Source organism: Macrotis lagotis, chromosome 1 (genome assembly GCF_037893015.1).
Source record: "Macrotis lagotis isolate mMagLag1 chromosome 1, bilby.v1.9.chrom.fasta, whole genome shotgun sequence".
Taxonomy (NCBI): domain Eukaryota; kingdom Metazoa; phylum Chordata; class Mammalia; order Peramelemorphia; family Peramelidae; genus Macrotis; species Macrotis lagotis.
The window spans coordinates 904,489,824-904,504,202 of record NC_133658.1 but is presented as its reverse complement, the minus strand read 5'-3'; the positions used below and the strand labels follow the sequence as shown (position 1 = coordinate 904,504,202).

The following is a 14,379-nucleotide window of genomic DNA, read 5'->3' as shown; positions in this document are numbered from 1 at the left end:
ATTGCTCTTCCCAGACCCAGCACACTTCAATGCCTTCTCTCAGTCCTCCCCTTCACAGGCTCCCCCTCCCAGAGGATGCTCCCTCACTTCACTTGTGGGGAGCTTGGCTCATGCTTCAGGCCCTTCCTTGGCCTCCTCATCTCTGAAACCAGCTGCGTGGACTCTCTCCTGAGGGTCTGGGCCATACTCAAGTGGCCTTGTTAACCATTCACACTCTTGGTTCTTCCCTTCGGTCCCCCAGAAAAGGTCTCGAAAGCAAAGGCATCCCCAAAATGGGATAACACCCAAGCCCTCTCTCTGAATCCCTGGTCTACTGACGTGAGCCAAGATGGAAAGTACTCAGCTAGGGAGCTGGGCCCAGCTCTGGTGGAAAGGCCCTTGAATCCTTGGAGTCTGGTTCTGTCGTCTGGAAAATGCGCTGTCCCATCTCTACCTTTGTTCCAAGTATCCCCAGTGCCTGAAAGTCCCCCATTTCTGAGCCCCCTAGCTGTCTCCAGGTTAATGAGTGAGCAAGCTCACACTTTTAGGGCTAAAACAGAGGCAGGGTCTGGTTCAGTGGTGAACTCACTTTATTGCCACTGAACACAGGCAGCATCCCTGGTGTTGGCTCACTTGGGGTTGCCAAGGACTTCGGTGCCACAACTTGACTTTCTGGGTCTTAGGGGCTGGCAGAGCCCTGGAAGCACTAGCCAGGTCACTCTGTACATCTGGGCTGGTCTGGAAGTCACTTGGATAATGCAGCTCCCAGGTTCAGGGCTGGTGGTGTTGAGGAAGGTGGGCCCCTTCCCCTCTGTGTTGGAGCAGGGCCAGGCTAGGGGGGTGCTCAGGATTCTGGGCTGCCTCGACAAGGATGGTGGGGGTGGGAGGAGACAGTTCTTAACCTGCCTGGCACCTGCCACTTCCTCTCTTTCCTTTGCATAGATTGGAGTGATTCTCTGGTTTCTCTTTGTTTTTACTCTCAAGAAGAAATTGTTTCTGCCCCATGTCTGACCCAGATAGATGATTGATCCATACTTGTATATTGATTGGTTGATGTACCCCTCCCTGGAAGTTTCAGGCTTTGCCTGTGTCCTCATATTTTAAAGTCTAGAGCAAGAAGAACCTTTTCTTGGTGACCATTGAGTCTACCTCATTGATCTCAAGCAGGAGCCTTTTTCCTTTGTTCCAACAACTTGGTACAGAATTGGTGTTTGCACATCTCTTGAGTTGATCCTACTGTTTCTTTGCAGACCATAACCTGGACCTAGCTGAAAAGGACTTCACTGTGAATACTGTGGCAGGGGCCATGAAGAGCTTCTTTTCAGAGCTGCCAGACCCCCTGGTGCCCTACAGCATGCAGAACGACCTGGTGGAGGCCCACAGTGAGTGCAGAGGTGCCCCAAGGGGCTGGCCAGGGATCACTACCGTTGCCAAGGAGCACCCATCACCCATGGCTGTCCCAAGGCAGAGTGGGCCCCAGTAATCACAGGGCCCACTGATTCTGCACAGGTGTATCTTGGCACCTCCTCGAAGAGGCTGGAGCCTGGACACTTGCTTTTCCCATTTTATCTTTTATCTTTCATTTCCCAGAGTCTCAGCATGCTACTCTAAGCCTGGCAGAGGGTATTGGTAGAGCCCCAGTCCTCCTTAGTGTGACCTCCTGAGGGATATGCCTTCCTTCCCCAGGGAGATACAGAAGGAAAAGGCCATTCCCCACAGGTCAGAAGGCTTCACTTAGATTCCTGGATTTGATGCTGAGGGACTGAGTCGGGCAACTTCCTGCTTTTCCTTTCCTGCCTCCTCTGACCAGGGGCCTGGGCTCCAGGGCTGATGTCTCGTGGCCAACCATGAATGCTACAGTTGTGCTGTGGTCATAACAGGACCAGGGAGTCCACAGCAGGGACCATTAGCCAACATTCTCCACAGGGATGAGTGTTAGGTTTGACTAATCTCGGGTGATTCCTCCTGATCCCTAGCCTCACAAATTTGGAAGTTTTTGCCGCACACCAGCTTTTTGTAATACACCATCCATACCTGCCCATCTGGGAAATTCCTACCCATATCCGCCCAATCAGTTTGTCAAAAGAATAAGAAAAATGTTGGTATTTAAAACATTTGCCAAGCCTGCCTCTCACCGCTCCCACACTTGGCTCTTCTCTTCTTTTCTCATAACTCCTCACTGTGACCAAGCTAAGGTTCTTAACCTTGAGACAGTGTAGGGCAATGGCAGGTGGGCTCAACACGTGGCCTGTTAGACTGTAAAGGACCTTGAGAGAATGTGAGGCTTCACTCCCTTACTTTGCAGTTGACAAAAGTGCTCTTCAGAGAAGAAAGGGCTTAACCAGGGTGAGGCAGATAGCTTGGCAGGTAGGTCTCAAGGCAGAATTTCCCGGCATTCAGAACTTCCCAAAGTCATAGCATGAATGAATGGTGGATCCCCAAGGCCATGTTTAGGATGGCCTTGGGCAGAACCCTAGGCCAAGAGGAAACAGATCACCTGAGGTTGGGTGACTTGACCAAGTTCCCACAGCTGCTAAGTGTCTTCAGACTCTCAAGTCCACCCCTCTGCCCAGCACAAGCCCATGTTGCTAAATGATAGCCAAAGTCCTTCCAGGCTGGAGAGTTGGGAGGAGCTGGCAGACCTAGTATCTGGAGGGACCCAGGCAGGCCACCTGCCCATGGACCTGGAATGCTTGGGGGTGGGGTAGGGGTTACTTCATTTTGTTCCCTTCTCAGCAACCAGTTCCTTGAATGGACAGTGGTTTGGGCCTCATGCCATTATACTGATCCATCCAGGCCTGGGACAGTTCAGTTAGAGTTAAGGCAGAAAAAAAAAGGGCCGGGACAGCTAGGTGGTGCAGTGGGGGGCAGCTAGGTAGTGCAGTGGATAGAGCACTGGCCCTGGAGTCAGGAGTTATCTGGGTTCAAATCCATCCTCAGACACTTAACCCTATTTGCCTTTCAAAAACCTAAAAAAAAACAAACAAAAAGGCCTTGGGACTCTTCCAGCCCAGCCCTCATGCATTGCAGATGAGGAAACTGAGGCTCCCAGAGAGAAAACCAGTTGGGTGTGAGCAGCCTGAATTCAGAGTCTGGTCTGATGAGCCTTAGTAAGACCAGTGTCCCCTCCCCACCCCAGGCTTTGGATGAGTTCTTAAGCTTTCTGGGCATCAGTGAGGTTAAAGGGCAGGGGAATGATCAGCAGTGTTTGGACAATTGATGACCAAGAGTCCACTAGAGAGGGAGATGGAGAAAGGGAATCCAGAGGTGCCATGAGGTAGAACCAAGGACAGACTCTTGACTTGAGAGGCTGGCAAGGGGTTGCAAGGCAGTGAGGTTAAGTGACTTGGCCAAGATTATACAGCTAGTAAATATCTGAAACTGGATTTGAACTCAGGCACAGGCAGGGACTCTGACCGCCCCCGCCCCCCCCCCCCCCCCCCCCCCCCCCGCCATCCAAGCCCTGACAAGGTGGGTGGGTGAGCTGAGCCTCTGTTTACCTATCTGAGCATAAAAAGCCAGTATCTGACCTTGTTTCTGAAAGGCCTCTGCCCCTCGGTCCTCACCATAGATACCATTTCTTCACCTTGGTTCCTTTTTCTTTGACAGAAATCAACGACCGAGAGCAGAAGCTCCATGCTCTGAAGGAGGTGCTAAAGAAATTTCCTAAGGAGAACCATGAAGTCTTCAAATATGTCATCTCTCACCTAAATAAGTATGTTGGTGTGTTCTTCCTCTGGTCCTTCCCCACTGGGTGTGCTTTATACAGAACTTTCTTTTTGTACATCTTCACTGTTTCAGTCAGGAGCCACAAAAACCTTGGGATTTTCTCGTTCACAAAATGCTTCTTTTATATATATACCTTGTGAGGCAGGTTTTGGAAATGTCATGTTCCAGATTTTACAGAAGAGAGTAAGGCGAAAGGGTAAAGTGACTCCCCTTGGTCACAGAGAACAAGCGTTAGGCCCAGGACACAGCCCTGGGGTTCCTGACTCTGAGCCCAATCCACTTGCTGTGATGGGATGCTGACTGACTCCCAGGCAATTTGGGTTCATTGGGAGAAGAATCCTAATCTCAGGCTGGGGGTGAAGGTTTTCTCTGTGTTTCAGTGAACAAGAGCTGACTTTATCCCAATGTTGAGAGATTTACCCAGATTTAGAACAGGATTTGCCCATGGTCAGGTTTTTCTGGCCCACAAACCTGTGTGAGAATTCCCACGTCTTTGGGTTCACCTTCAACAGTAGGTACAGATCTCACTTGCCTTAAGGTTTGGAAATGGTACCTGGATCTTGTAGAGGAGACATCAGTGTGAGTGCAGGGTAGGCTGTCAGTCTTGGAGTTTGAAGAGACCCTCTCCTGACCATAAAGCACCCAACAAGTGATGCCTCACGAGGAGAACCCCCTGGGCTACCAGGGTTCTGTGTCCCTGTGGTCAGCTTGGCTGGCTTCTCGATCATACTTGCCTGCTGTTCTGTAGGGCCAAGCAGGATGAGGCTGAGCTCTCTCTCTCTTCCAGGAACTGGCTTCTTGAAGCCAGACTCAAACCCCTGGATCATTTTTTTTATTTGTTTAAAACTGTGGAGTTAAGTGACTTGCCCAAGGCCACACAACTAGACAATTATTAAGTGTTTGAGGGCAGATTTGAACTTGGGTCCTTCTGACTCCTGGGCCAATGCTCTATCCACTGCACCACCTAGCTGCCACTCAAGTCACGTTTTTTAATCCAAATAGAAGACTTTCCATCTCTATCTGTTAGAGTTCATCATCTATGATTTGACCTTGTGGGGTGGCTCTCTAATTGGAGATGCTGGTCTGACCCTCCTGACTTTTGAGTCATGCCCATTTATTTAATAGCCATGGCGTCTGTGTTTTCATCTAAGTCATTGAGAATATAAAGCAGAACAGTGCTAAGCAGGATATCAGTACCATCAGGAAATTCATTTTTAGTCCAACCAGTCAATAACTATGGACTCTCTCTGTCACCTTGCCTGAGAGGCTTCCAGCAGGCATTCTGTCCAGTGCTCTTCTCAGATGAGGTCCACATTATCACCTTGACATCTGTCAGAAAATGCAATTAACTTAGCCTGATGTGACCTGTATGTGAGTGACTTCTATGCCCTCTTCTGGGACATTCTAGAGTTTCTCTGGGACTTGAAGTCATTCCCACTCCCCTATATTTGCTGATTCCAATCTATTATTGAGACAGCACTTGTCCTCCACTAGAGTTTCTATGCTTCTCCCCTTCTCCATGATCTTCGAAGACCACAACCAGTGGCCTTCATTTTGTGTGACCCCACCTCGAGCAACTGGGCCCTTTGGGTCATCTCTTTGGGCCAGAAGTCAGTCTGTGAACTCCTAAAGACTCCAGGAGCCACCAGCGCCTGCCAGGCTACCTTCTCCTCTTAAACTTTTTTTGGACTACAAGATATTCACTATCCTGATCAGAGATTCTGTTTCTGGGCAGTTGCTTTGGCCTGAGGGGCTCCTCTCTGGAGCTCAGATGGCTCCCAGTCCACTGAGGCCATGACCCTGAGGAACTTGTATCAGCCTTTTTGCCTCAGGGCCTCTCAGTGATTCTCTATACAGACAGCCAAGGTTATGGATTTTCTTGTGGCCTTATTTCCGTGATCATTCCTCTCTGGGAGCCGGCATGGTGTGGGTTGTGATTCGGCCCTTCCTCTTGCTTGTTGAATTTGAAAGATTCTAGCAAAATCTATTCCCTTCCCTCAGCCAATAACAGTTAATTGGAAATACCCCAGAGGGTTTCTCGGCTGTTGTTCAGGATTTCCTGAGTTTTTTGGTGTTTTTGAGGTTCATTCTGAAAGAGAGGCAAAGAATGTGAATTTATTTATTAAGTGCCTCCTAGGTACCAAACTAAGTTTACCATGCTAAATATTTTACGAATATGTCATTTGATCCTTACAACTTGGACTCAGTTTATAGTTGGGAAACTGAGTCAAATAGTGGTAAGTGACTTGCCCAGGTCATCTAGCTAGTGAGTGCCTCAGGCTGGTTTTGAACTCATCTTCCTACCCATGGGAATTGCCAGAAGTATTTCTAGTACCTATCCATTTTGATAATTTTGAAGCATTTTCTGTTACCTTTTGGATACATCCTCCAGGAGACCAACACACTCTCTTGTTATTATCAAAAGAACCACCACTGTTTACCATTTTCCTCAGTTTCTTCCATCTCAGCCCCTGCAGAAGTATGTCATCATTCTTGGCAGAATAAGCAACTGCTCCATCCTTAGAGAGATCAGCTCCCTATTTTGGGAAGAGTCTCATTTCTGCCTTTTCCTCCAGGTCTTCAGTGACTCATCTCATCGTCTTCCCCTACATCTCTCAGAATTCCCCCCTTTCCCTTAAGATTCTTTTTTTTTTTTAAAAAAAGATTTAAACTCTTACTCAGTTGTTTAAAAGGAAGTTTTCATCCTCTCAGACTAAGAAGTGGGAAGGTATTTCTTAAGAAACTCAGTTCACACTTTGCCTAGCAATAAGAGCTCTTTGGCCTACCCAGAAGGCAAACTGGTTGACTCTGCAAATCACCTCCATATTTCCTCTTTGCTTCACTGCTGGAATCCATGTCATCTGTCCTTTGTCGTCCTTGCTGGGAGCTGATGTGGCAGTTGTCCTGGAGAGCTCTCTGGATCACCCTGATTCTCAGGGCCACTGCCCCCTGGTGAGCTGGCTCCCCAGCATGGGGACGACACATCCGCTCCCTTGGTGTTACTCAGCTCCACCTCATTACAGCAGCAGAGATGGCAAGAGCAGTGTTTTTCCCCTCTGACCTGCCACGTCTCCAGGCAGGTCATCCCTCAGTCTACAGGAAACGAACCTCTCCAAAGAATCCTTCCAAGTGAGACCCCTCAAGGGCAGTCAGGAGACAGGGGAGGGGCAGAGCTCTGTGGCCCCTTGGATTGAGGCCTTCAGGGCCTGTCACTCCTGCAGAGAGCAGGGATGGAGAGTGGTGCCAGGAGTTGCCCCTGGAGTCTTGCCTGCCCCGTCTGCACACACAGCTGCTCTCTTGCTTCCCCTCAGCTTGCCTGAATTGAGAGAGAGAGAGAGAGAGAGAGAGAGAGAGAGAGAGAGAGAGAGCGCATATTAGAATCTGGTAAGTTAATGGATTGTGGAGCCTAGGAGTTTTCTCTGGAGATGCAGGACCCCCATGATCCTCATGCCCAGCCTCCCCAAAGAGGGTTCTGTCTGCCCAAGTACAGAACAGAGCTTGGATTAGAGGTCTGCCCTTCTGACCCCAGGCTTTCTCTAACGTCCCACCACCGAGGGGTGTTCACTCCCCTTATTCTAGCCTCCCATTTTATAGACGAAGACACTTGAGACCTGGAAAATCCAGATATTTACCAAAAGTTATCAGCAGCTGCTCTTGTGACACCCCCCCCCATCATGTGCACGCACACGCACACACACACACGCACACACACACACACACATACACACACACACACACACACACACACACACTGGTCAGAGAAGCATCACCCCACCTGTTAGGGACGATAGCTGCTACCATCTACACAGCGCTGACAAGAGGCACAGCAGCATTGAAAGTCCATCCTTCCCGACTCCTATCACCAAACCATGCTGTTTCCAGAAGCTTCCCCAGAACCTTGCCTTCAGCCACCCCATCTGAGGAGACTTTGTCCTGTTACTCAGTTTCTTCATCTCTAGGATGCCTGGGCTGGAGGAGACCGGCTTCCATGGTTTGAAGCTCCCGTGATCCTCACTGGCCATCCTGGGCCAGATCAACAGGCAGTGTGATCTCTTCCCCCAACCCCAAGAAGGACCTGTGTTTGTCATTCTCAAGGTCCCATCTTTGTCCAGTCTCAGGACTGCAGGGGGCTATCCTCATTGCTCTGTGAGGCAAGAAACAAAGCTGGTCCAGCAGAGGCTGGAGATGGGTTGGAGCCTGTCCTCCTCCCATCCCCCCCCCCCTCGGGTTGAGACCACGCAAGGTCCAAGTGTCCTCCAGGTTAAGGTTTCAGTGCTTTCCTCTCCTGCTCAGCTTTGCATTTGTTAGCAGCAAGAGGTACTGACCACATCTTTGTGTCCTTTGCAGGGTCAGTCACAACAACAAAGTGAATCTCATGACGAGCGAAAACTTGTCCATCTGCTTCTGGCCCACCTTGATGAGACCGGACTTTAGCACCATGGACGCCCTCACGGCCACACGGACCTATCAGACAATCATTGAACTCTTCATCCAGCAGTGCCCCTTCTTTTTCTACAATCGGCCCATTGGTGACCCCTCCGGGGCCACCCCCGGCTCCCCTTCCTCAGTCGCCCCCACCCTGCCCTTCCTCACATCCACACCCATCCTGAGTCAGCCCTCCCCTCCCCAGTCGCCCCCTCCCACCCCTCAGTCTCCGCTGCAGCCGCCGCTCCCACCCCAGCTTCAGGCGGAGCACACTCTGTGAAAAGGCTGGTTGTGGGGGGACCCATCCAGCCTTCTCTCTGGGGTGGAGGAGACAGGGGCGGTGGCGCTGCCAGGGAGCAGGGGCCATTTCTCCCTCTCCCTATCTTGCCACCCTCGGCTGGGATGGCAGTGTGTTGGTCAGGAGCCAGTTGAGATACCTGTGGGGGTGGCCGGACTGACCATTGGCTCAGAGGGCACCCCCAGTGGCTATCGGTGTCGATCAGCTGTCCGCAGGCCAGTCCCTGAGCCGCGCGGCCCGGCCGCTTGTACAGAACACTCTGGGCAAAGCCCAAGACCCCCTGAGAACAACTTCCTTTTGCCCTTTTTTTCTCCCCCAATCCCTCATTCGTACCCCCACCATAAGGAAAGGTGGTCTTGCCGGAACCCAGGTCCTGAGGTCAAGAGCTAGGCTGGGCCAGACCATGGGCAGCAATCTTGTGCCTGGGCAGAGAAAAAACCAGGTGGATTTTTCAGACTTCACTGGTTTCCTAGTCTGCCAGCCGAAAACTGCCTACGGAAAAAGAACACTGGAAAAGAATTGTAAAGACCCCAGGGAAGAGAGACAGTGCTCCCCCTCGGCTCTTGCAGCACTCCCAGGAGGCAGCAGTGGATGCCGGCTGGCCTGGAGCTGGGGCAGCTCCCTAGGAGCATGGAGACTACGGGGGCCGCTTCCTTCAGTCCCTCGTCCCGGCCCTTCCTGAGGAGACGGTGTCATCAAGCCGCCAGCCCTGCCATTCTGGAGCTGGACGCGTGGTTCCCTCGGGAACTTGGTGTGAGGTTCCCGAGACACACCGTGTGTTTGTCTGAGCGTGTGCGTGTGTGTGTGTGCTTGGATGTCCGGAGGAGGCAGGCGAGGAGCCCCAGGCACCCGCTTGGGTTCAATTTTATTTTAAGGTTCTTTTGATGGAAAGTTTTCTTCCAAGACACTTGGGTCGGTGCCCCAGGGACTGAGACCCTGGTCTGGAGGGAGGTGGGGTTGGGGGGGGGTCCATTCGGACATCACAAACACTACAATAGAGGTGGGCTGCTTTTACCTCTACTCCGGGAGTGGGGAGGGGTCCACACCCACCCATTTCCCTAGACAGTGGCCCCAAGGTACCACACTACGCCATCCAGCTGCTGCTTCCTGCACTATCCTCAACACTAATGACCCTGGTGCCAGCCAGGCCTACTATGAGAAAGGTCTCGGCAACCAGTCCTGGGGGTCAGGACACCAGGTAGCACCCCTGCCTTCCTCCTGAGCCCGCTTGGCCTTCTAGGGTGCCTTGAGTATGTTAGCCCTGCCCCCTGCGTCTCCCCAGCCCCTCTGGAAAATAGAAGGATGGATGCCTGTTACGAGCACCCCTCAACCTGCTAGGCTGCTATGTGGGTACATCTGCTCCCACCCCTTCTGTCTTTGAGTCTGAGCCCATGGCCTCCCCAGCTAGCCTCTGGCATCCCTCCTTCCCCAGCAGCATCAATGTGAACTGGGCAGTCTGGTACTGCTGAGGGGCAGGGCAAGGAATGGGACCACTGTCCTGACCTTGGGTTCCTCTTTGCACTTTACGAAGCCAGGATCTGTGGAGACACATGAGTAGGCCAGGGGAGGTTGGGAGAAGGGCCCCCAAACCACCCCCACCCCCACGGGCCTCCTCCCACCAGAATTCTTCCCCTGGGTCGGCTGGAGTCTTCATAAGATGACATTTAGTGATGAAGCTGCAGTAACGGCCCACCCAAGGCACAAGAGGCTTGGAAGAAGCATTTTCCTCACACTGGAGGGGGTCCTATCCCCTTACCCTTGCAGCAAGCCCCTAGTGTTCTCTGCAGCGCAGCGGTGGAGGCCTGGACTTGGGGGTGGGGGGCTGTTCCAGTCTGTCATCTCTGTGCCTTCATCTGCTGCTCCTGCAGAGCTTGTCTTGGGCCTGAGGTCCCTGCAAGGGCCGGCTTCTGTCGGGGCTTTGGGGATGGGCCCCTAGGAAGAGAGAGCAGGGGCTTTTCCCTCCCCGCTCCGGCCTGTCCAGTTCACATTGACCTTCCCGGCAAGGCTGTCCCCCTGAGATCTGCCCCAGTCACTCTCAGGCCAGATGCTGGTGGGCATTGGTGCCTCCCAGCCCTGTAGAGATGGCCGTGGGAGACAAGGTAAGACCAGGCATCATTTGTCTCCTCACTGGCTGTCCTCTCACGGCTGCCCCTAGAAACTCAGCAGCACCCCCTTCCCTCTGACTCCAGGCCAAGTGGATGTCGCGGGACTAAAGCCCATTGCCCCAGCGCCTGGAGACCTCTGGAGAGGCAGACGCTGCCTAGCAGCTGCCCAGAGCTCTGGGGCCTGGGGGCCACCCTATGAATCTCCTGGGCCCCGGGCCCACCTGCAGCCCTGCCACACCCCCGTTCTTCAGTGCTTTATAACTACAAGGCGCTTTAAGTTCAGCTCTTCACTCGTCCCCCCCCAAGCCAAGGTGGCCGCGCCAGGCGTTCTGACAATTTAGGAAATAAGCTTTGGAGAAGTGAAGGGGCTTTGCCAAGGTCCAATCTCCCTGGTGATAGATCCGGGGCTAGAACCCTGGTCTGACTCTGTCACAGTGCTTGGTTCATTACCAAGAATTGTAGACTCCTAGCTGCAGGTACCCTAGAGACTGTCTAGTCCAACTCTCCTTACAGATAGGGAAACTGAGACCCATGAGGTGACAGGGCCCCGGGAGGACCACGCACATAAACACCCTCATTTCCCTGTTAAAAGTCCAGCTTGGGCAATTTAATGGTCACTTTGCTCTCCTCACAGGCCGGCATGGTCCTTAACCAACTCTACTGGTTAGTTCACATGCCCTCTCCTCGGCTAAGGGGTTCTGTCATCCAGGCCCTTGCTGCCCCTTTCCAGGTTCCCCCAGCTCCCTGGTTTTCATAAAGGCCAAGACAGAGATGATGTCACCCTTTGGGGGGGGACCCAGGATTCTTAGCTGGAAGGGGCCTTCAAGATCATTTAGCCCAAACTCCTGGATGTTTTCAGGAGGATTCTAGAGCGTGGGGGGGGGGGTCCCTTCTCCAGCATTTACAAGCTTTCTTGTGTTTTTTAAACAGAAGAAACTTTAGAGATGGGCACTTCCCAAAATGTCATTCCAGAAACCATTTTAAAATCATGTCTGAAAAGACGGCCTTCAGAATCACCTTGTGAAAGGATGAAGGTGGGAGGAGATGGCATTCTGCATCTTGGTGATTGAGGGTCTCCCCTTTTGGTGCTTCTTACCATTCTTTTCTTGAGCTGAAGCCATCCTTTCTTTTTGTCCTCATCCCCCTTTTTTTAGTCATGCCCTGCTCCCCGGAGCTCCAAGGCCCCAGGTGTCACCACTGTCCTCTTGGTCCACGCCCTCATTTCCACTAACTCCCCCCCCCCAATCTTGGGCAAAGATGTTTCCCATTCAATGTAGTCAAAATGGCCTAAGTTATTGTTTTCCACAGAGAAACAAAAATCTTCAGACTTCCCTGTGTACATTAAAGGAAAAACCTGGCTCGATTGTATGGGAATAAAACTTGTTTGAACCTTTGGAGTAGTGCTGCCGCCGACTTCTTTTTCTGGTACTAGGATTTTTCACATGTTAAATGATCTTTATATGTGTCAAATTAACACATTTGGAGTTTTCACAAGAAAACAAACCTACTAAATGGTATTAAAATGTGTTCGTTCAGCCGTGTGCCCAGAGTTCGATGTCTCAGCAAACATGGAGAACTGTATGTAAAGAAAAGTATCCCGGTTCTTTCTTTGTATCATTAGGGATGTTACCCAGTCCAACCCTTAGTTAGTGGTGTTAGGAATGTTTGCTGCTCCCTCCCCCCAAAGAAACTTTTACACCATGTTTTTTTCAGACCCAAAAAGCAGTTACTGCATGGTCAGCTCTAAATGCTCTGCGACTGAGACAGCTCCCAGCTGAGGGGTTTTCCCAGTTCTGGTTTTTTGTTTTGTTTTGAAATCATGTATCTGCTACAAAGTATTGTACTTGTCTCAATGGGAATGGTGTAAAAACTGAACAGGCCTTATGTGACATGTATCATAGTTAATAAATGAATCTTGTAAAAAATTACTCCAGAAAAAGAAAATTGCAAGCTGCCTGGGGGGTGCTGGCTTCCCCCACCCAGGAGCCCAGGGAATGGAGGACCTTTCCATCTGGGGACCGGGAAGTCTCGCTGGCACTCAGCTTCAGTTGGCGGGCGGGGTTTGGGCTCTGGGGGTCTGTAGCCATAGACCATTGGGAAGACTCCATCCTCTACCATGTTTTGAGTCATGTACCTATGGTGCCAAGATCCCTGGACCAATCCCAAGCAGAGGAGAGACATATCCTTTTCTGTTGCCGAGAGGGTTCAGGTGACAGTTTTTGCCTATGGTACCATCTCTGCCTGGACACCAGTGCAAGGATCTATGGTGCCAAGTTCACGTTGACTTAGAAGGCTCATGTGCCTGCTAGGGAGGCACTGGCAACACGAAGGAAGGCAAAAAAAAAAAAAAAGACTCCATCTTATGGGGAAGATGTAAACTGTACAGATGAGATCTATACAGGGGAAATTGGAAATAATGTCAAAATATATCAAATGTTGCCACCCAATCAGGATGATGGACCCTACTCCCTGTTCTAAAATCTCTGAAAACTCACCCTGATAGGTTATCAGAGGCAAGATGGTGGTCTGTCGATCCATAATCAAGATGCCCCTTTGCCCCTCCTGCCTGGACCAGAGCAGTTGCTGCTCTGCCCATGGGGATTGAGCTGATAAGCCCTGGAACCAGCTGTTCTAATCCAAGCATAAAAAATTTGGTCACCTCTCTCTAAACTATTATTTCTGTGAACTTCCAGAACATTTAGACAGATGTTTTAAGACAGGCCAAAATGATTCCACTTACACTGACTTCTTGGTTTGTTTAAGCCTAGTCTAATTTTGAAAACTGGTAACATTTTGATGCTTAATTTAAGAGGAGGAGTACTTCTTCCATTGGTTTGGTCCTTAATAACTTTCTAACAAGTGCAAAGACCCAGGTGGGAGGGGAAATAATATTTCTTCCCAGACTAGGAAGAAAAAAGGCAAATAAGATAAGGACTGGTGGATGGGGGTTTTCAAGGAAAGAGCAAAAGAGAGAGGCTACTTCCCACACCACATGAAGCAGTGTTTATTTGATGCCAAGTCCTGAGAATAAAAAAAAAAAATCCTCGGGGGACTTAGTCTGGAGGGGGGATGGAGAACCAAATTATTCACAAATTAATACAAGATTTATAAAAAGCAATTTTGGGGAAGGCACCAGTAATTTGGGGAATCAGGAAAGGCCTCACAAAGTGGCACCTGATGTCACTTTTAAAGCAAATTAAGGATTCAAAAAAGTTTAAGGCCTAGGGGATGGGGCATACTGGGGTATTAAAATAGAGAATTCGGATGACATCATTTCAAGTTCCATCTTGGGCTACCATGCCCTAAGCAACTGAGGACGTAAGCTAGATGAGTGATGTTTAGCAATGGAAGTTTCCACACCAAGAGTTGCCTACGCTAATTAAATTTCAGGATTAGAAAGACTACCAAAAAAAAAAATCACTATTCCATAACAGTAATAAAAGCTAGCAAGGCAAATATATCATCTCCTTTGGTCCTCACCACAAGCCTGTAAAGTCCCTGCCCCCAAACAAGTCACTGAACACAGTAGTGTAGGCCTTGGAGATTGCAACAGAGGAATCTGCATCAGAACATCCAGGGAAATGCAGAAATGAACAGATTCTCCTTGCTGCCAGCATCCTGAAATGCTTAGTGATCAAACTCCAAATCTGACCTGAAGACTAAAGGCTTAGAGATCTAATAGGCGGAGGGGGTGTGTTGACAGCTGGAACCTCAAGCTCAGAAAGGGGCCTTGGCTCCTCCTGTAGTTTTGTTTCTGCCCACAGGGTGGCAGGGCTGTTCCATTGCCTGCCATCTCCAGTGTTGGGAGAACTCAACCATCATCTGGTGCCACCCCACTCAAAG

At 50.6% G+C, this 14,379-nt stretch overlaps 1 protein-coding gene across 1 annotated transcript in view; it reads left to right on the top strand.

Moving 5' to 3' along the window:
- Nucleotides 1-12,484, top strand: part of ARHGAP35 (Rho GTPase activating protein 35) — a 75,524-nt gene extending 63,040 nt beyond the window's left edge. Inside the window, exons 4-6 of the mRNA XM_074219186.1 lie at nt 1,230-1,361; nt 3,589-3,694; nt 8,056-12,484. Coding sequence (XP_074075287.1) covers nt 1,230-1,361; nt 3,589-3,694; nt 8,056-8,413 — 596 coding nt within the window. The 3' untranslated portion in view covers nt 8,414-12,484. The remainder of the gene's footprint in view (nt 1-1,229; nt 1,362-3,588; nt 3,695-8,055) is intronic.
- Nucleotides 12,485-14,379: the final 1,895 nt, after the last annotated feature.